The 23,297-nt window shown below is 31.5% G+C and overlaps 1 protein-coding gene and 1 long non-coding RNA gene across 2 annotated transcripts; one reads left to right on the forward strand and one right to left on the reverse strand.

The window, feature by feature from the left end:
- The first annotated feature begins 4,448 nt into the window (after window positions 1–4,448).
- On the forward strand, window positions 4,449–7,624 carry LOC120074297. The gene is made up of 3 exons (XR_005480949.1): window positions 4,449–4,776; window positions 6,818–7,005; window positions 7,094–7,624. It is a non-coding gene; the product is annotated as an uncharacterized LOC120074297 (long non-coding RNA).
- LOC120074296 (protein FAR-RED ELONGATED HYPOCOTYL 1-like) lies at window positions 5,020–6,986 on the reverse strand. Its single transcript, XM_039027383.1, has 3 exons — window positions 6,854–6,986; window positions 5,743–6,188; window positions 5,020–5,237 (listed from the first exon to the last, which is right to left on the reverse strand). Exons 1-3 carry the CDS (start codon window positions 6,901–6,903, stop codon window positions 5,152–5,154), a joined length of 582 nt encoding a protein of 193 aa, XP_038883311.1. The 5' UTR covers window positions 6,904–6,986; the 3' UTR covers window positions 5,020–5,151.
- Window positions 7,625–23,297: the final 15,673 nt, after the last annotated feature.

The raw sequence follows: 23,297 nt of genomic DNA on the forward strand, positions 1-23,297 counted from the left end.
AAAACTGAATAATGGAACCCCACCACCATGGGTGTCTGATTAGTTTACTTCAAAGTGAGCAAAGATTTGTCTGTTTGTGGCTTTGACTTTTCACAGGACAACAACATAAAATAGACCCGAGCCTACGAACCAGACCGGTGGTTTGACCGAGTGTCAGGCTCCGAGCTTTAGCTACGGTACACAAAACCAAGCAGGTTTGGGTTTTGATAGAAATAAAGTCAACGATTTCTGTGAGACACGTGTATTGGGCCCCACTTTTCACGCAAGGATCCCGTGTGGGAAAGATGGAGCGGCTCCGAGGTGTCCCAGTCCTGCTTTGGATCCGACACTTGACCACGACTCGTGTCGGACTCTTTTACATCCAAACAAAAATAAAACCCCTAGAGATCCCCTCCTCCACGCCAACTATTTTTCCTTTTTGTGGAGGGGAAAAAAAATGAATAAATTAATAATCTACACTATTCAGTTTAAATTGTAAAGATTGGATTGAGTTGATTTTAATTTTGAGTTGGATTGAATTGAATCTTTTTATATTTTTTTTTAGATTGGGTTAAGTTCGGATTACACTTTTTAAATTTTAGGTTGATCAAAACCAATCTAAATTTTTAATATTATTAAAAGTAATATATTATAACTCATATATATTTTTACAATGTATGTAATAGATATTCTGAATTTTGATATTTAACATTTGAGTTTTATGAAATTTTAATCATTAGTATGTGTTATATATAAATTTAAGTATTTTAAGTTAATAAAAAATGTAATAAAAAAATTAATCCGACAACTCAACCCGAATTTTAAGGGTTGGGTTGGATTAAAGATCTTATTCAGGTCATTCGGATAACCAACTCGATTAAATCGGATTTTTGAGTTGGTCCATAAAATCTTCTCAATCTAACCCGACCTATACACACTCCTATAAAATATATCTAATTTTGGTTACCTAGTTACGATCTTAAAAGGGATATACATTTAGTTTTTAAAATTTGAAATGGTTCACAAATATATTTTATTAACTAAAGTTAAATGAGATGGTTTGATTTATAATTCTAAATATGATAACATTTTTTAAAGGTAACATGTAAAAGGGTGCAAGAGAAAAAGTAAGATCGTAGTTATTATACGAAGAAGTTCGTATATTTATTAAGAAATGTGTATTATTTTAAAATTTTACTTTATTATTGTCAAAATGAACATAGCTTAAGTGACATAGTGTTTGTATCATCGATCTTGATGATAGAGGTTCGATTTCCCAACCTCACGTATTTAATTCAATATCTTCGTAAAAAAAAAAAAACAATATTTTACTAATTCTTTATTAGTGGAAGAAAAAAAATAAGAGGCTTCATGAATAAGAAGAAAAAGAAGTTGAATATTTATACACAAGAAGACAAAAAATAGATTGTTTAAGGATCTACTTTAGAAAAAATAAGATGAAAAAATTTCGAGGAGAAAAGACATAAAATCTATATACGAAGCAAAATGATATGATTTTGATTTTCTTAAGAGTAAAATAGGTATTGTGGAAATGTTAATGGAAAAGATGGAAATTAAAATTTAGTCTATTTTAATTTAGTATAAGTTTACATTCAAAATTTCGTCATTGAAAGATTATAAAGTATGGAGGATGACATTGCTCTTCCCATTCTAAATCTTCTAAATTAATGCATGTAGGTACGTGTGTGTATATATATACATAACACTAAATTCATATCTCAATAATCAAAATCACATTTTATATATATATAAAAAAAAAAAATCGATCAATATCATTGTCGCAATCTACTGTAATTAAAGATTAACATTATATTCTCAATTAAGACGTCAAATGTTTAAATATTCACACATTTCATTTGATCTTGAGATTTCAAAATGTTACATTTTTATTTTTTAAGTTTAAAATTTGATTTCAACTTTGTCTTTTTGTTTCAACATCTTACAATTTTATCCTTAAAATTTCAATTTAGTCTATAAATTTTAAGGTTTATACATTTACCATTGACTTTTTTACTAAATACTTGCTATGATCTTTAAGAGTAGAGTTGTAACATTTAAAACCAAAATACTAAATTAGATCAAACTTAGACTAAAAATATAACATTTTTTAATTTATGGATTAAATAGAAGCCAAATATAAAACTCAATTAAGACAAAAGATATATGTATTTTAACAATATTTCCCTATATTTTAAAAGTTGGCATCGAACAAATTTAATGAACAAACGTATTTTTAAGAGTGATGATTTATTCATTCACAATTTAATTCTCCCGAATACAAAAATTGGCTAAAATTCTTCCGTGATCACTCTCAAAGCAGCTATCAAATTTAATCCCAAAAACACCCTTGAAACCCCTCGAATACTTTTCTTTTACAGGGATAAAACTGGGAATGAAAAATTTACCCGTCGGAGCATTGTTGGGCTTCTATATTTTCGGGCCGAAGAGTCCATGGGTATGGAACTGCGAGGCTCATCTTTTAACGGATCGAGATGACGATGCTAGTCCACGTCAGGTAGTGGGCTCCACGTAGGCTCAGGTGGTGGTCGGAATTTGAAGCGCTGGTTTTTTCCGCGCGATTACCGGCGAAGAAGCCTCCGCCATAATATCATCTGCTAGAAACGAATTTTAAATGTTTGAGGATCACTCCAAATATTAAATATTTTCAATAATTTTTATAAAAATATTTAAATAAAAATAAATTTATTGAAAAATACTCTTTTTATCAAGTCGATTCAAAGAGACATTTCATTAAAGAACAAAATTTAAAATCTCATCAAATAATATATTAATTTATATTAATTGATTTTATAGAATATTTAAAATATTAAAGATGGGTTTGAAATATATCTTCAAATATTTAATTTAAAAATTAATTCATTTTAGAATAAATTAGAGTATCAACTACTCAACACAACTTGCTTTTCAAGTGTCTTTTAATAAGTGTTTATAAAAAATTGTTTAAAATAAAAACAATTTATTTGGAATTTTTTTTTCTCAAATTAATCCAAACAAACCATAATTTTATGACAAACAATTAAGTAAAATTTTTTCATACTATCATGGTACTGAAAATGCAACAATTATATAACAACTATAGTTACTAAAATTTCAATTTATTTTTAATTGATCTTTTAACTTTTAAAAACAATATTTTAAAAGTCTCCCAACGAAGTTTGCATTTAATAAATTGGAGAATTTTCAAAAATAGAAAAATAAGAGAAATTATTTATACAAAATAGAAAATTTTTAATATTTAGTTGATAGAGGTTGATAGAAGTATATCCGTGAATAAAAACTAATAGAAGTCTATTACGGTTAGATTATCAGTATTTTTTTTTGCTATTTCTATAAGTAGTCTGATATTTTTTTATATTTGTGAAAATTTTTCTTATTTAAAACTCACCTAATAAATTTTTAAATAAAGTTTTGATTTATTTAGGAAGATGAAAATTTATAATCTTATTAAAGGTTGATTTTGATTTCTTAAAAAAGAAACAAAGAGTAGGCATTAATTTTGTATATAGTGAATCAATCAATTTTTTAAAATATTGAATATGTCAAAGTGATACATTCAAAATTAAAATTTTGGAGACTTATCAAATATTTTTAAAACTCAAAAATATATTTGAAACAAAATTTGAAACTTCAAGGATTTAATAAAAGATTTTAGCTAAATTATAACAAACCCCAATAAACTTTGCCATTTATTTAAAAAATACTTCTATATTTTAGAAAATTGCAACATTACCATTGAAATTTAAAAAATGTTTCAAATGTACCCTTAATAGAAACTAAGACTTATAATGTGGTGATGACCTAAAATAATGTGGTGATCTAAAGTTCCTTTGCAGTATTGCTACATTATTTCATATAATTAAGTAAACAAAATTAAAGAATTTTACACTATTTCATATAATTAAGTAAACAAAATTAAAGAATTTATACTTATGCGCTCATGAAATTTATTAAAATTAAAGAATTTATACTTACGCTCATGAAATTTATGGATAATATTGCTATTTGACGTTTAAGAATTTTTGTTATAATTTAACCAAAACTTTTTAGAGTTAAAAAGGCACAAACTTTTTTAAAAAAATATATATTTTTTTTAAAAAACCACAAGCTTAACAGCTTATGGACTACACGAAACTTGTACCCACACATTTGTGGTAATAATTATGTGTTTTTTTTAGAATATAATAATAATAATAATAATGTGTTTATACATTAAAAAAAAAAAACAATTTGAGCTATGGACAATTATTCGATTAGATTCAAAATTTATCCATAATAGAGCCTCAAATTTCCAATTTTGTGTTAGATCAAATTAGAATGTTTAAAGACCAAATTTAAGTTTTTAAAAATTTACGTTTTAAACCATTAAATTGAAAATTTGTGGGTATGTGAAAGGGTGGAAATGCAACCGACAGTTTCCCACCAAATCTTCAAATGTCTGAAATTTCAAACCCATTTTCAAGTAAAAGCCTCCAAAATACATTCCCGTTTTCAAACTCTCGCGGTTCCCAATCTCCTTCGAAATTTCGCCGACGGAAATGGAGAAGGATACGAACGGCGACGAATGTCTAACTCCGAGGAGCTGCGGTTGTAGAATTCCGGCGCTGTCCAAATGCCCGCCACCGCCGAAGAAGAAAGCGATCACCAGCCGGAAGCTGGCCCCTCCGACTAGCGGTTATTTCCAGCCTCCCGATCTCGATGCTCTGTTTTCCATGCAGCCTTCATCACGATGGGAAGCGTGTGCCTAGCTGCATCACGGTATTCGATTCGACAAATTTACAACATCATAGTCGAAATTTTATCTGTTTTATCGATTCGTTCATTAGTTTCGTCATTTTGGATCCTCTGTTTGTTAAATTTGGCGGTTTCTTGTTCTTCCTAGGGCATAGATTCATTACTTGATTTCATATAGGCAAAACTTTGGTATATGTGTTGTAAATGAGAATTTGTTGGAAATGTTGGATGAAATAATTTTGAAATCAATTGAATTGCGTAAACCAGTTCGGTAGAATCTCATTCACTTTATCTCACATTCATAGATATCACTTAAATTGAATTGTGGCACACGCACATGCACAAACACACTTCCAAATTCTTTGAAAGTAGTTACACATCGGATTCAAGATGTAAATATCAGGGATCCAAGGATGGCAAAAACACAGAAAAGTACTGCTCAAACTCTTGATCAATAGTTGGTTTGATAGTCTTGGATTCTGCCTCTGCATATTTGAATGATTCAGTTTTAGTTTGTGTATGGAAAAAGCACAAAACTCACCCAACATCACAATTTTTTGCTTGGAAAACACAAAACACCTAATAGTGAAAGAAAGAAAATACTATTATCCCTAATAAATACTATTATCCCTAATGACAAAGTTTAAATTATTTTGATCTTTGGTCTAAATCTTATTTCCATGGTTAAATCACCTAGTTTTTGGGGTCAACGGTTGATTTAACATAGTATCAGAGTAGGTGGCCTAGGGAAGCCTTGTGTTCAAACCCTTGCAATGTTATTTTCTCTTCAATTAGCATTGATTTCCATTTGTTGCTTCTTCTTTTTATTTCAAGTCCACAGGTGAGGAATTTTAGATGATATGATGTTAAATTTGCCTTTAGCTTAAGTTGGATCAATTGGTGTTTAACACCATCATTGAATTTTTTTTTGCCACTTATTTCATTTAAATCTTTATATAACATGCAAAGATGGAATGAGAATTTCAATACCTGGGTCTACGCTCCATCTCCCAGATGACAAAACAAAGTCATGCTTGGAGTTTGTGGGGAGGAGCAGCAAGCTTTGAGCACTGTCACTGCAACATTGCTCATAAATGCAGTTATGTCCATGGCTTCCAAACTCCAATAGATCTTCCTCATGGCCATAGCTCCGCTGCAACTTATCTTTCTCACCCTGCATTTGAACCTGCTCTTTGGACGTCTCCTTACCTTCTATTGCTATTTCTGTAGGGGTGCTTTCTTCTCCCTCTTCTTCTTCTTGAAGCTTTTTATCAAACTTGAAGTTATCTGCTCCATGGGGAATGCTAATTGAGCTTGGACCCCAACATGGTAGCTTCGATGTGGGTAGACTTAGTTGATCAATTAGCAGCCTTCTTTTCTTCTTTACATCCAAGCCTTCTGTATTCCATGGTTGAAAGACAGTGAAGCTGCAAGAACTTTTCAAACTCCAGTGATGTCAGTTTACTAACGGTTCTGTCAAGTTTCATTGCATAATTAGTATTTTAGGGCTTGTTTAAAGTTGCTTTGGTAAATCTTAGGTTTCACTCTTCAATTGTCGTACCATAGTTTACCACGAAGTTTTATTTTTTTCTTTCAAAATTTTTTAATGTACTTTTTGTTGTGTGATGTGCGATATGAATAGACTACATAAAAATAGGTGCCCATTAAAAGGGAATGAAAAACCAGATCAAAACGTCCAATCCTAACCCAAAAAAGAAAGAAAAAACACAGAAAACCATGAATATCAGCCAAGCCACTATAAAATCAATATGGCCAAATCATAAAACAAAGGAAGTATTCATTTTAAGATAGCCAATTTCCCCCTAAAAGAAAGAAAGAGAGTGTACGAAATTTCCCCTCAAGACACAATCAAAATGCAGAAATCCAAAGTCAAAATTGAGTACAATCTTGGGAAAGACTGGAAATTGCAACAAACAAACACAGAACCCAACCCATTAAAGAAGCCATAAAGAAACTGCACATAAAGGCAGAAGCCATTGAAAAGAAAGATTCGAGATCTGTGTTTTCTTTCTGTATGTTTTACATCACAACTTGTTCACACCAGGCATGGCAGCCAAAACAGAGGGATAGGGAGAGGTACCTGTCAGTGTCGCAGTGAGATGGATGATGGTGTTGGTTCTTTTGCTCCATTATCGATGGTGAAGAAAGGATGGAAATGGCAGGAAGCCAACCAGACCATCTGTTTCGATCGTGTTGATGAATAAAAGCAAGTGAAAGGGTTGGGAAAGAGAGGTTGGATTCGAGGACTTTGAAAATATTTTAATCTTAGTATTTGTTTATGCGTCGTATTTATCTATATATTATATGTCTCTGTGTTTAGGATTGGCTTTTGAATTTATCCTTCCAAGGGGCACCTGGCCGAGGCTAAGGAAGCATACTGCACATGATTACTTCCAATGCTCTTGTCTCAACTCACTCACTGCTTTGCAACGACGTCTTTTTGGCTGTCGTGGGATGTGATGTGCGAATGGCACGTCTTTTCCTGCCGCCTTTCTGACGGCGTATGTGGAGTACTCTACATTACATATCCCTTCTTCCTAGTTTCTTAACCTTTTATAATTTTAAAGTTTCAATTAGGTTCTAGGTTCCCTATAATTTGTTTTCTGGGTACAGAAATTTTCGGTGGTAACACATATTTGTTCGATTCGACGGGTCGTTTAATGATGTATTATTGTATTCTAGTAGTAGTATAGTAAATAGGTTGAGATACTATTTTAGAGGTTTGACTTTAGTCATGTAATATGTGGAGTATAGTCCAAGGCAAGATCCGGACCTACAAGTAGTTCTAAGTCATAGGATACTATGAAAGTCTACGTGTTCTAAAAAAGAAAGTCAAAGCTTTGAGTCTTGGGTCAACCTAATCAAACGTGTTTTATATCATCGAGTGGGTAACAATCGAGTCGAGTTTACTGGTTAGAACCTTGTAACCTTACGGATACATCTACATTGACGTTGTCGATATTGCACATGTTCTAAACGGATGCTAGATAATAGAATTTATAAATAATTCTATTATTCCACCTCATAGGTAAGCAATATTCTAAGTGCAACCGGTTTTTTTCGGCACTCGGTTCCCCTCGACTTTGCATCATCAAGTCGACGTTCAGTTGACTTTTTCGATTCGGAACTCTTAGTCGAGCTGATGGCGAGATCGATTTTTTGTTCGAGGTGAAAGAGAAAAAGAGAGGAACCACCGCCCAAAGGGAGTCAACGGGGGCAGTTAGCCCGGTCGATAGATGCAGTGCTTTGTCCTGTTAGGAGTGCGAACAATATCTCCACATTGATTAGAGAATGAATTGATCATGAGTATATAAGGGAGGTTAACTATCTCTATTGATATGAGGTTTTTTGGGTGAAATCAAAAGCAAAGGTATGGGAGTTTATGTCTAAAGTGGACAATATCATAGTTGGAGGGTTGTTGTCCCTATCAAGTCTAACCAAACCCTTTAAAGTGTGTCTGGGTCGATATCACATTAGTGCAAAGACAGTTGGCCTGGACAAGAATTGTGCACCACATACTTCTAAATGTTCAATTTTAACCTATATGTACTTTCAACAAATCTTAAATTAGTCTTTACTACTATTTTTTTTTTTTCATTTTTTAAGGAAAAACTATCCTTTTGATTCATGAGTTTTTAAGAACGTGCACATTTAGTCTCTTATATTTTAAATTGATCATTTTAATTCATAAATTTTGAAGAATGAGTTTAAAATGTTCCTCTACTAAAAATTCCATCAGATTTAAACATAAAAAAAAGTTGACTAGATGAGGGACATGGTTGAATGACTTGGAAAATTTTTATATTTTTAATATTTCTCTTTCCTTACTCCCTCCTTTCCTCTCTTATCTCTCTTGTTCTCTCTCCCCTCTCTTCTCTCTTAATCGTGAAGCTTTTCGATTCCTTTCTCCTCCCCCAATGGCTCTATTTTACACCATGGTTTCTCTTTTCCATCATTTTCATGATCTCCTGTCGTCTTTGATGGATAATCGAATAGTTGACCTTGAACCAAAATTTCCAATTTCTCATCTGGGATTTCTTTCTTTTCATCATATACTACCAATAAAGAGCTTTGAAGTTGAAAATGAATTAACTTTGGGTTTGCTAATGAGTAATCTTCATAAATATGGAAAGTTTTGTGTTGGGAGAGAGAAAAAACACTATAATCAGCAACAATGATGAAGATGAGAGTGTTGGAAATGAAGAATAAGAAAATGTTGTTGAAAAGAGATGAAAACGAGAGGTTTTCCCCTCTCTCCTGCGATTAATAGAGAAAAGAGGAGAGGAGAAGAGAGGGGAGAGGAGAGAGAAATGTTAAAAAATAAAGAGAAATATAGATTTTTAAGAATAAATGCATTTGGTCTCTAATATTTTAATTGGTCATTTTGTTCATCGAGTTTTAAAAAATAGGTTTATAGGGTCCCTCTTACTAATAAAACCATTAAATTTAATATAAAAAAATGACTAAATGAATATGTGGCAAGATGACTATATAGGTTGGTTCAATCATCTAGAATGAGGGGATCTCAAACTTTTGCTAAGTGGAGCATTTGTGTAAACTAGTCAGAAATACGTGCGTTGCACATGTTTAGTAACGTCGAAAACAAAATGTACATGTATAAGTTGAAATATAAGTCTTCTACTTAATACTCATTTTTCTTTATATTTTTTAAAAAATTAATATATATTCTTTAAACTTTTTTCAAAAAGGCTTTTGAATTGAATTTTTTCTCTTAGTTCAAATTTTCGATAGTAAGAGAACGAACAAACAAATAATATTTGCATTTATAATAAGAAAAATTCTAAATAGAAGCTTGTTACTTGTATTAGAAATAAAAACTTTTTTTTGTTATATTTATTTCAAAATTATATCTCTAAATTGCTTGAATCTTTAACAAATTTTATGAACTTCAAAAGCATGGTCTTCTTTTCCACCTCTTTAATATGTGAAGAAGAATAGATGAATGTGTGTGTATAGAACAAAAAAAGCTACGAACGCATATAAAAAATTGTAGTAGGACATATGTTAAACAAAAAGGAAGAATAGGACATATAATAAATAGAGAAAGAGAGACAAATGTGGTATCTCCTCCTCGATCTATAAGAGAAATACTTGAATAAAAAAATCTTGAAGTAATCCCTATTTCTAGGAAAAAGCTTAAAAGAAAAAAAAATGGTTAGAAACGATGTAACCATTAACAAAAAGAAAAAATCATAATGCTACAAACAAAATTTCTAGATAAATGAAATAAAATAGAGAGAGCGAGTTAAAAAAATTAAATTGAAAAAAGAAAAAAGAAAAACTGAAGAAAATTGAGAAAAAAGGGACTATATATAGAAAAATAAAATCTAAAAAATAACAAATGTGAAATTATGTAGATAAACAAATATATTAGAAAAAAACCAAAATTTAAATCAATAGAATCCATGTTTCTTTCCCAAACTTTTGTTTGTATCATTTGTATGGTTTGTATTATTCATGTTAATGAATAATTTTAAACCAGATTACTTTACACGTGTATTTTTTTTTTTTAATAATAAATTTTGGATTTAATTAAATATTAGAATCAAATATAGGAGATAATCAAATTTTAAATTTTAAACCAATAAAATACATGTGAATTATAATTTTTTAATGATAAATTTTGATCTAAATCAAATATTAGAGATAACCAAGTCTTAAACAAATTTAATTTACTTATAATTTTCTTTTAATGATAAATTTTGGATCTTAAATGAAATATTAGAATCAAATATTCGAGATAAATATATTTTAAATCAATTTAATACTACTTGTAATTTTTGTTTTTCAATGATAGATTTTGAATCTTAAATCAAATATTAGAGATAACCAAATTTTAAATCAATAAAATCTAGAGAAATTGTTTTAAATGGAAAAAGTGTTGAAATTTTTTCAAATTTAGCAAAATGCCACAGTCTATCAGTGATAGACACTAATACATCGATAGACATGATAGCCAGTGTTAGATGATAGTAGTCTATTAATATCTACAAGTGTTTATCACTGATAGACAGTGATATTTTGCTATATTTGTAAATATTTTGGTTTATCTTACTATATTATACATCCCTAAAATCCATGTGAATGATAATTATTCTGAAATCCACGTGGATGAAATAATTTTTTTTTACATAAGTGAAGTGATTTTTAAATAATTTTAATGTAAAATTACATTATATAACCCTATAACTAATCATTAAAAGGGGCAAATGGGGAAAATAAATGCTTCTCCCCTGTGGTCCCTTTGATAGTATAGATGAGGGGAACATAAACTTAGAGCCTACGTAAAACCTAAGAATTGACTATTCATGAGTCGTTGTAAAGAAATTCTGACAGATAAGTATTGTGTTGTAATTACTAAAAAAAATTCATTAGTGAAGTTTCTTTCTACTTAGCATATTGCTCTAAACATATGTAATATTGCACCAAATTGAACTACCAACTTTCGTGTCTACCGATTATATTATTATTATTATTATCATCAAATACCATAGATGTAGTTTGAATTAAATCTTGCACAAATGTTTTCCAACACAATTTGAAAGGGCGTTTCTTTAATATTCTATCACTACTTTTTAATAGTTAGAAGGTAAAGAAAAAAATTTGGGTGCAAGCTAAGTTGTTCATTGATAAAAATTTATCATGTGGAAGTTTTTATTTATTTTTATTTGAATTGAGTTATTTTTATTTTTATTTGCTATGTGAAAAAAAGGAGATGTATAAGATTAGATACAACTTAGGCAGAAGATCCAACTCTCGAGGAAGCGAGGGACCTGAGCGAAGCAACTCGACCGAATTCTTGTTCTTATAAATGGTGTTGAATCATTCTCGAAATAAATTTATTGAGGGAGTCCACCCAAATAAAATTACAAAAAAAAGTGGCTAAAAATGGAATTTGCATAAGCTTAATCCACAATCCATATCAACTTCCATGCAAATATTCACACCTCAACCTGTGATGCTAGGTTAGGCACAATAGTGCCCATTAACTAGAAGTTTAGTATGTATAATTGACCTATCGTAGATAGATTATGTGGATATTTTATTATTATTTGTAAAATATTTTCATCAACTTTATCATTTAAAATAATTTACCATATATATATATATATATATATATATATATATATAATAAATTACATTTAGTGAACTCTAAAATTTGTGCCTATTATGTTTTTAATAAAAATTTTCAAAATTAATTTATTACTTATATATAAATTTAAATTTTACATCTAAATGAACTACAAATTTTCAATTTTATGCATAGTAGATTTATAAAATTTAAAAAAATTCAAAAACCCAAAAATTAAATTTTTAATTTTAAAAGTTTATGAACTAAATAGATATAAAACTCAAAACATGATATTAAATTTTTATCGACATATCCTTGAGCAGAGGCACATAGGGGCTAGAAGCGGCACATGCCCCCCTCAATTTATCCTTTTTTATATTTTTAATATAAATTATAAAGTAATATGTATTAATTATATAAAACTGTTCATGTTGCATAATAAGAATAGTGTTGGCTTGTTTGCGTGTAATGTTGTTTGGTAGCACATAGAAGTTCAATTCTTACTACTTCTAACATTTTATTTTGGACTTTTGTATGAGTTTTTATCCAAATTTTTCGTCTCTAATGGGCTTTTAAACCCAACTCATGTAAAGAATAATAAAGGAAAGTAGGTCAAATAATGTGACATATAATAATGTGTCATTCTTCAATAAATGACATTTAGAATATTATAATGTGCCATTTTTTAATAAATAATCAAACAATATTTTTTTTTATCAGCAACAAGTTTATAGACTTTTTTTTCCTTTCTTTTCGAAATTCACTTCTCAATCTCAATAACATTCGATTAAAAAGACATTGTTCATTTTTTGCACATAATTTTTATATTCACATTACACTTTATATATATTTTTTTGTTTGTTTCCACGTAATTTTTACATTCACATTTACTCATATAGGTTTTTAAAATTAATTTCAAAATTCAAGCAAGAGGATTATTTGCTGTCAATCGTTTAGACATTCAAACTTGACAAGTAAGTTTTAAAATCTTCTTAGACTTTTAAGTTTTTTATGCCTTTAAATCTATATAATAGAATGTAATATTCTTATTATTAATACTTTTGTAAAGTTAATTCAAAATTAATATGAAGAGATATTATAAAAGAAAAACAACAATAGAGACTGTAAATGTATCATCTTTTCAAAGAAGAAAAATATTTTGGATTCTAATCGATCTGATACAGAAATCAATCTAGAAAAACTTCTTGCACATCCTGGTCTAAGAACCAAAATTTATTATTGTAATTATAATATTCGAGATCAAGTTCATTTAACATATTTACTAAAAGGTCATTGTTAACCTCGAAATCATATTTTTCCACTTAAGAATTATGGTATAAAGTCAAGACGATTTAATATAGCTTGGTTAGGTGAATATTCTAATTAGTCAGAATATAACATTTTAAAGGATATTACATTTTGTTTATGTTGTTATCTATTCAAACCAGAAGTAAGTGAAGAGTCAGAATTGATTTTAAAACATGAAAACTTGTAGAGAGCAATTGTAATATAATAAATTAGGTAATATATAAAGTTATGAATATGTTTTTATATTTATTTATTAGATTTTTTGTTAGACTTGTACATATAGTGCTTCCTTATATAAAATTCTTGGCTTCGCCATTGGACATACCGATATGTCCATCAATATTTATACATATCCATAGATTTGACATTGATATAAGGATGAATTGACATTTCTATTATATTGTAAAAAAGTTATCAAACATATGCAATTAGCAACATAATAATATTAATGTGAATATGATATAAATAATAAATATTTAAATTTATTTACAAAGTGTAAAATGTTTTTTTATTAATCTAAATATATATTTTTATTTATTATTTTCTTAATAATATTTCATTCACATAGACAATTTTTATTTCATTCACACAGAAAACCCATAACCTAAGATTATATTATCAGAAGTTTTCCGTTGTCCAACGGTTCAACGATGAACTATATTTCAGATGATTTAAAGGCTATTAGTGTCTATATTCTTAATATAGTAGGCGGAGCCGTCTCTCGGAAGTCCAAGATGTTGGGGTTAATGCTCTAAATCTCATAGGGTCTTAGTTTGTAATTGTAATGTAAACATTTTATTTATGTAATAAAATATTTGATGTTTTATTTCAAAATTAGTTGCATTAACCACAAACCAATAAACTAACACCTAAAGTTATTTTATAGCTTAAACATGTATGTAGAGACATACAGGTGAATCATATTTTAAGTGATAACCTAAATGATCCGTAGTAGATGGATAAAGTTGGATACCTTATCCTGGTGACACTACGAGTATGACCCGCTTTGTAGGTGTTACAATTGTTGTAAAGTGCTACAAATGATTTGATTCTGATAATTTATGTGGGGACATGTGAGCGGAGATATTCTATATAAAGGAGTTTGTATAAGACCAGACCACGAAATATTTAGTCTCATTATATAACTCATTCATAATAGAGACTTACATTTCACAGGATGACCATAGGCAACATGCCCTGAATCCTGAGTGAATTGTGAACTCCTGCCTATGGGGGGTTGTCATTTGATTTGTATGGCCCGGTTCGCTTGTTTTGAACCGATTGACTTTTATTCTTATAATAATTAGTCCTTCATATTTCTTTTAGGTGTCCTATCTCGGTCCATTAATTATTATTATTAATATACATGTGATGTATGTTTTATACATACATATATATACATACATACATATATATACATACATACATATATATACATACATATACATATATATACATACATATACATATATACATACATATACAAATGAACTTTATATATATTAATTTATATTATATATATATATATATACATGTTTAAATTAATATAGCATGCTCATGCATCATATAGTATAAATGTTATAATATATGCATGCATGTATTATTAACAAATACATGTATAATTTATATTATAAGAGTTATAATATATAGTATGAATGTAAGTTTATAGTATGTTATTAATAATTTTATTACTTTATTACATAATTGTTATATGTTAGTAATGAAATAAAATTGTATAAAACATGACACTACTTTAAGTTAATTTATAATTGTTATAATTTACTAAAGTTTGTCAAAACATGCAATGTATGGTTCTAATTTATTTATTTTGTTTATAGTTGTTATAACAAAATGAAATTTGAAATTAAAATCAATAATTAGAGTTGCATGTAAACCTTAGATTATAATCATCTTTTAAACTTGTTTTAAAATACGATTCACATAGACCTAAGATCACGTTTCTAAAAAGATTAGAAATCTTTGTTTAATCTTTTAATCAGTTTAATAGGATTAAATTGATTCTTAATAAAAAATTAACAATATAACAAATATATCTATAAGAAACCTTTTGTCTAAGGCGAGTTCTGTCTAGTTGGGGTATTTAAGTTGACGGAAACATAACAGCTCTACCTACCTAAAAAGGTGAATTAGATAGATTTGTTACATGCATGCAAGTTTGATTAAAGTTTATCAAAGAGTTTAATAGATATTAATCAAAATTATTTAACTATTCGAATAAAAATGTTGTTTTTGGACAAATTAAACAAGCACTTAGACAAAATCAGTAGGCAAATTTTTTCTAATAAGTTAATTAACCCTAGGTAAAATACTCACCTCGAGAAAAATTGGGTATATGATACTTCATTTTATCCTTTTCATGTTTCTCCTTAAATTTCACACTGTTAGATTTATACTCGGTCTCGAGGCACCATGGGTGTCCCCCTCTACAGGTGGTATTTGTACAGATTATTATCAAGGTGAATGGAGAAAGTGTTTATAATAAGTGGGAGCATGACGTGTGACAACACATCCCTCGGTCTCTAAAGGATGACATTTTTGCATGACGCTTTATTCGATCTCTAGAAATGGATAGGGTTGCTTTAGTTTCATGTCCCAACCGGTTTTTTCCCTACGGTTGCCTCGTGGACCACGAAATGTGTAGTCTCATTATATAACGCCGTTCATAATAGAGACTTACATTTCACCAGGATGGCCATAGGTAACGTGATCTGAATCCTAAGTGAGTGTGAACTCTTGCCTATGAGGGCAGTCCTTTGATTTGTATGGGTGAGAGTGGCTAGATCGTCGACTCAACAAGCCTACCATTTTAGGGATTCGTCTTATTGGGAATCTGGGAACACAGCTACACAAGAAGGAATTCACTCCTTCCCAATGTCAGGGCAAGTAGATAAATTGCTCTCTTAAGAGCTGATTCTAGGGCTTGAACAATGTGGTGTCACACCCTCTCCTGGCACGAGAGGGATTTGGTCATAGTTGGACTATGATTTATTGTTCATTAGAGGGGTCAGTGGTTTTTAGAGAGTTAGATGTAACTATAGGGGCAAAACGGTAATTTTGGTCCAACTGTACTTACGAGCAAATTGTGAAGGATCATCATACTGTTGATTAGTTACATCCAACGGACATAGAAGTATATCTGTAGTGTAAAGAATAAAACTGTCGGTCTTTAGTGGAGTACTCGATAGTTAACAGATGCTGAATAATTTAATTAAAGAGTTTAATTAATTATTCATGTACCATTGGAGCTTCTAGCTACAGGTCCATGAGGTCTCCTCGGTAGCTCAACGAGATTTAATGAGAATTAGTTTTTAGATTAATTTGAATTATTCAAATTAATTGAGGGAATGAATTATATATGATATAATTAAGTTAAGTTAAATTAATTATATATGATATAATTGTTATAATGTATTTGATACATTATAATATAAAGTTTATTTGAGAGGAAATAAATATTTGAATATTAATTATGTGAATTGAATTCATATTATTAAATTTAATATAAATGTGATTTATAAAAGATGTCATTAGTAAGAGAAAAGAAACTATTGGTTATATTGTATATGATACAATATTAAAACTATAGGTTATATGTTATATTTGATATAACATATAATTTAATAAATATTATATGATAAGGTAGTTATCATATTAATATATATTAAATTATTTATTTAATTAAATATATTTATTAATATTTAATTATTTAAAATTAATTAAGGGATATTTTTCTCTCCTAATCGTGGAAGTGGGAAAATTGGTTGGTAACTTCTTATTCCTGCAAAAACACATAGGGTTAAGTTTTTGGTAAGTGATCATAGAGAAAAGTTACAGTATCATCTTCATCTCTTCCTCTCTATTCCTTTTTCCATAAAAAATCCAAAATAGTTAATGCCCACTCTTCTTGGGTTCTCATCCCAGAGAATACTAAGGTCTCCTTGCGGTGGTGCCCAATTGGCCAATTTTATTTTCGATTCGTAAATTTCATAGAGGAGGAATTTGTGAAGTTTGTCTTCAAAGGTGAGGTTTACTGTAACCCTAATTTATTTTTAGCATGCTATATGTTTGTTTAAGTTCAAATGCATAGTTTTTTCTTCTTCTCTGTAAATTTTTCAATTCTAAAAAATTGGGATTTGGGGGATCCACTTTCGCTCAAAGGTCCTTTCAATGTGGATCTACAACAGACTATTTTAGTCCGATCTATGACGGAGTCAAAAATTATAGCACTAGCAACAACTAGTGATGAAGCAGGTTGGCTTATAAGTTTGCAATTAGAGATTCCCCTATAGGAAAAACCGGTACTAGTTGTATTGGTCCATTGCGATAGTACTTCTGCAATCGCAAAAGTTCGAATCCGTTATTACAATGGAAAGAGACGAAAAAATGCCATAAGCACTGTACCATTAGAGAGTTTCTCATTGTTGGGTTTTATGTCCTAAAACTCATGGTTTGTAAACAATAAAACTTATTCTGAAAATTCAATAAGTTGTTATTGAATAAATGTATTGCTTATTAGAAATTCAATAAACCTAAAAGACCCACGACTATTACATGAGTACTTGAACTTTATGTGGAGACATAAAAGTGGATCAGGTTCGAGTAAATAGTCAAAATGATCTATAGTATATGAATAAGGTTGGATGCCTTATTCTGGTAACACTATTGGATGTAGCCTACTCTGTAGTTGTTATAAAGAGTTGTAAAGTGCTACAAACGAAATGATCCTAATTCATACATGTTATGAGATGAGGAGTGGGGCGTCCTGTGCAAATGGGTTTGTACAAGATCGGATCATGAAATCAGTCACTCTTACTTTATAACGCTTTTTACTGTTTAAGACTGACTATTTTAAAGCGATGACCTAGGTAACTTGACCTTAATCTTGAGCTAACTATTAACTCCTGTTTATTCGGGATTATCCTTAGATTTGCATAGGTGAGAATTGACTCAGCAGCATCGGCTCAATAAACCTCCATTTTAGGGGTAAGACAGGGTAGATAGATGGGGACTAGGGTGCAAGAAGAAATTCACTCGTACCCGCGTTTAGAGATAGTAGAGAGGTTGTTCCCTTAAGTACTAACTCCGGGTCTTGAACAAGGGGCCCCACACTCTCATTGGCCTGAGAGGGACTCAGTTTGTGGAGTGGATCACAAATCAATTGTTTATTAGAGGATTGGTGGGACTTAAGGAACAAGAGGTAATCTCGGGGGTAAAATAGACATTTGACCCAACCATTATTACGAACAACCTGTGAAGGGTTAACTTATTAATCATGGTTATATCGAGTGAACATAATATATCTACAGGAAGGGGAGTTCAACTATGGGCTTTAGTGGAGTGACCCATTAGTTAACGAATGAGGGTTAGTTCGGTGTAATGAGTTTAGCCAATTAATCTCAGATCGTTGGAGCCCATGATCTGTAGGTTCACGAGGCCCCCTACTAGCTCGTAAATGGATAAGCTTTAGAGTAGCGTGATAAGTTAATTTGAAATGTTCAAATTATAATTAAAGGAATTAGTAATTATATGAGATATAATTACACGTTTAATTTTAAGAATTAAACGAAATAGGAGAATTAATATTTAAATATTATTTAAATATATGAAGGTGGATTTGTGTAAAATTAATTTAATATTTAATATTAAATTAATTAGAATTATTTAAACTTTTTAAATAATAATAATTTATAATTTTATTAAAAAATTAATTTTGTAAAATTAATAATATTTTTAATTTTAGAAATCAAATTGATTTTTGAATTCATTTGATAAAAATTGGAAAAAGTTTAGAAAAACACAAAAATGGAATTATGCTTTTTTCCATTAAACCTTCTTCCTTGGCTTCTATTCAGCAAGAATCAAATCACCTATTTTGGCTTCAAAAATTCCAAGCATGAGTTGCATCTCATGCAACCATCTTCTTTGCATGATAGCCTGCAATATATTGAGAAGATTGAAGTGGAATTGAGGCATGCATCTATAGATTTTTTGCTGAAAATTTTGTGCTGAAGAAGTTGTTCTTCAAATGGGTTGTTGCTGTGAGTTCTTCTCCAAGTTCCCTTCATTCAAGCTTATTTTGAGTCCCACAACTCAATCTAAAGCTCCAAGAGAATAGTGGGGAAGATCTTGAAGTGGTCTACAACAAAATTTGGAGAAGTTTGCAGTTGAAAATCGAGATTTGAAGAAGTTCTACAAAGGTATGACTTGAAACCCTCTTGTTTTAGTATGAGCTTGCTTTAGTTTCTGCCAAATTTAATGAATTAAAGTGATTATTGATCCTTGTTGCTTCTGCTGCTTGTTGATATACTCTAATACTCACTACTAGTGCAGTTAGAGTGGATCACATAACGATTGATGAAAACTTGGCAGATTCTTTGACGATAGGACTAGTTAGAGAAGGTTTTCAAAACTAAGGATGAGACTTATATCTATAGAAAGATTAATCACTGTGAGAAAAATCCAGATTGTAGACTGGAGATCCCAAGAAACATATTCAACGGGTAATAATTGATCATAAGTGATATGAAGTGAATCATGTCAACACAGAGTTCCCTTCCAATGGTCTAGGGTTGAGCATGATATCCGGAAGCATAAGAAAGGTTGAACTTAGTTATTAATGAGATCTATACTTGATGTCAAGTGGAGTACCTAGCTACAGAAGTACTCTTGATAGACTCACCTATGTGAATGTGGAAGTGGAGGCCGCTTTCTATGGAATTTTATACTTTTTCGTTAATGGGTTAAGGGCGGGGGTTTCGTTATAAATTAAATATAGTATACCCAACCCGAATCAGCATATTTTTTTGTTTTACGCCCCGTAATTCAAAATAAGTATCTTAAAAATTTGATAATCTCACCAAATCTCTAATTGTCTTTTTTTTTTTTTTTTTATATATATTTCAAATAAATAATAATAAGATGAATGAGACTTCAATTACTATGCTATATCTATAATAGAACGTACAAATGTATTTGAATATTTTGAGTTGTCGAAGTGAAGATTAGTTTCGTATTATTTAATGAGCATCTTGTATTTCATAAAAATTGAGGGCAATATAATCCTTACGTAAGAGCCATCCTAGCTTCTCAGCTGCAGGAAAAGGAACGAATCCTCCAAAAATGGAATGAGGTCGCAATGACTACCACAATTAAGCCGCCCCCTCATCACTTACCGCTATTTTTTCTTGGGGGGAGTTCACAATGTTTTTTCTGGCGTTCCTTTCTATTGATGAAGAGGTGACCTTGTTTCTCTAGAGCATTGACTAAACTGGGATACACATGCTAAGTTTTAACGCATGGGCTTTCGAACTATACCCTAATAATGCTGTGTGTGAGATATTGTTAGAGATAAAGTTCAAAAATCAAGAGTTACTGTAGTATGTTCTGAATCATATTTACTACGTAAAGGTTCAAGTCGCAAGATATTTTTGCTTAAGCACATTATTGTCAAGACTGATATTGCTCAATGACAGGAAAAAATGTTTTCGTATGGTTTTTAAATTTTCAAGCGGGAGATTGTTCGTGAAAATTCATTTTTAAATTGAAAAAAATGGAAGATGGGAATCTCACATTACTTAAATCAACAAGGAGAAGCCCCTTCAAATACCTTCACCTCTAGTTGTGGGTTTGGCCCCCAAGGGGTGTCCATGTTTTAGAGGGGTGAGAAGATAGGCAAATGTGGGTATGGTGGTCATCCCATACGCACACTTCGCCGTTCGTCTGGTCAAGTTATTTTTATTAAAAATTAATAAGTTTTTACAAATTTCTTTTGATTTTTTTATTAAAGAAAATCGATATTGGCATGGTCGTCCACCACGCTCGTACTGTTGCTGCATTGTGAGGTCAATCACTCGTTTCCTTTTCTTCACGCACTTCCATGGCCTATAAATTGGCCTTCAGTGCTTCAGAAGGAAGACACAGAACATAAACCAATTCTCTCCTCTGCATTCTGCATTTACGTTTTTCGAGCAAATTAATCTTGAAGGGTGTCAATTTTCTGATCAGTTCCAGTGCAGTTCTGTTCGAGACAATATTATCTAGACTATTTTATCTTGGGACGACATGATCATTGTTGAACTGCTTGCACAAGGGGCAGAGCTGCGAAACGTCTTAAAGAGAGTAAGCTTTGCTTGTCACACCCCGCCCCAGACTACCCTTCGAGCCTGAGGAAGGGCGTGACTGCAGCAGTTATCAACCCTTTTGTTGACACTTACTGCCTAATAACTCTTGCGAAAATAACTCTGATACCAACGAACAAAATTCAACTTACAACTCATTAAGTAGACCCATTTTATTACAACAACGTAACATTTATACAACTCCAAAACTTAATAACGAAGTTTACAAAAACAACTATAAAACCCTCCAGAATTGTAAATATGGCTTGTGGCAGACCTTGACCTTAGCAACGCCCTAGAACTTCTCACCTTTCCACTATCTGGGAAGAAAAAGAAAAACATTTGGAAAGCATGAGCTATAAAGCCCAGTGAGTGACCAGAAAACTGATTTTTATCAAAAGAACTACCCCACACTTGGGTACTTTTGCTTAGATACCTTTTCAACTGTGTCCTTTAGTATCGGGCTACTCAGATACCTTCTCAAATGTCCTTCGATATCGAGTTTCAAGTAAAACTAGTCATACAATGATTTTCTTTAATAAAACTTAGAAAAATGTCTTTATCTGAAAGATCTTTCTTTAGCACATGGATTCTTAAAACATTTTAAATATTTAGTCACTCACCTTGATCGTTTAGGAACCTTTCTCTCTAGAAGTTCCTTTGTCACCTCGGGCTCCCTTTTGAATCCTAAAATCCAGATTCAAATTAAAGCTTAGATTACTCATAGTTATAGGTTTTATCTAGAGATATGTCCTTCTATAAATATGCTTTAAAATTTCTCAAGAATCTTACTCTAAAATATTAACTCAGAACTTCTCATGGTTTAGCCGTAATCTTCAAAACATTAATACTGGCCCAACTTATCCGAAAACCTGACCCTTCTGCCTTTTTCTTAGCTTCCATCCCGATTTCTTGGAGCTTCTTCTCTAGCAACCCTACCATGAAAACTAGACTCTTTTAGCTTTCAGATGGCTTTGGAATCACTCCAAACACATGAGTAAATTGGGCCAAATTGATGCTACTTTTCAGGCTTCATTGTCCAATGCCTCCTCTTTGAAATTCTATGATCAACGCATGGAATTTGGCCTCAACGCAAGGTTTGCTCAACTCTCCCATTCTTTTTACTGTATTTTGAATTGTGATCTGAAAATGAAGTCTTCTGATCCTATTTATAGGCGTCCAAACCTTCTCCAAAGTCGATACCACCTACTTAGCTGTATGTCCAAGTGTTTCCTCTTCACACAAACAACGCAATTCTTTGATCAACGCAATCTAAGTGTCCTTTTCCTATGTAGCCAACGCATGAGCTTCCAATCTAATGCAACCACTTCAAATTCTTAAGGCTTAAGGCTTCCTCCCAAGAAGCCACATGGTTTGATGACCTTTTTTAGGTGATCTCATCCTTTATATGCATCCAACTCTTGGATGTTCAACGTATAGTCCATACTCAATGCATAGCCTTAATCAACGCATAGCAAGCCAATTCACTGCCATCGCAATCCAACTTTGCCATCGCAAGAGCTAGCCATCACCAACGCATAGGGTGGCCGCCTATCCTCGACGCGTGGCTCACTAGGTAGCATCGCACGGCTTGCTTGGCATGGGCACATGGTACTGGCCACCGATGCATGGGCGTGCTGCATAGGCTGGCCGCTCGATGCATGGGCATGCTGCATAGGCTGGCCGCTCGACACATGGGCGTGTGGCATAGGCTGGCCATTGCTTGCTTGCTCGGTTGCATGGGCGTGATTGGCCGCATGGCAGGGGTGTTCGATGCACGGCCACTCGGCAGGGCTCTTCGACGCATAGACATGGCCGCTCGGTCAGGGCGCTCGCTACACAGGCATGGCTGCTCGATGCATGGCAGGGGCGCTTGGCTAGGCATTTGGCAGCACTTGACCCGTTCGACGCATGGGCTGCCTTCCAACGCATCACCTCCATCTTTTTTCCTTCAGCTGTATGCCATCACCAACAACCCTTCCAAC

Source organism: Benincasa hispida, chromosome 3, assembly GCF_009727055.1.
Source record: "Benincasa hispida cultivar B227 chromosome 3, ASM972705v1, whole genome shotgun sequence".
Taxonomy (NCBI): domain Eukaryota; kingdom Viridiplantae; phylum Streptophyta; class Magnoliopsida; order Cucurbitales; family Cucurbitaceae; genus Benincasa; species Benincasa hispida.

Excerpts from the sequence above, each read along its gene's own strand:
- LOC120074296 (XM_039027383.1), bottom strand. The coding sequence starts at position 6,903 with ATGGAGCAAAAGAACCAACACCATCATCCATCTCACTGCGACACTGAC. Across the intron at positions 6,189-6,853 it reads TCTCACTGCGACACTGACAG|TTCTTGCAGCTTCACTGTCT; the intron begins GTACCTCTCCCT and ends GAGTTTGAAAAG. Across the intron at positions 5,238-5,742 it reads GAGATGGAGCGTAGACCCAG|AGGCAGAATCCAAGACTATC; the intron begins GTATTGAAATTC and ends TCAAATATGCAG.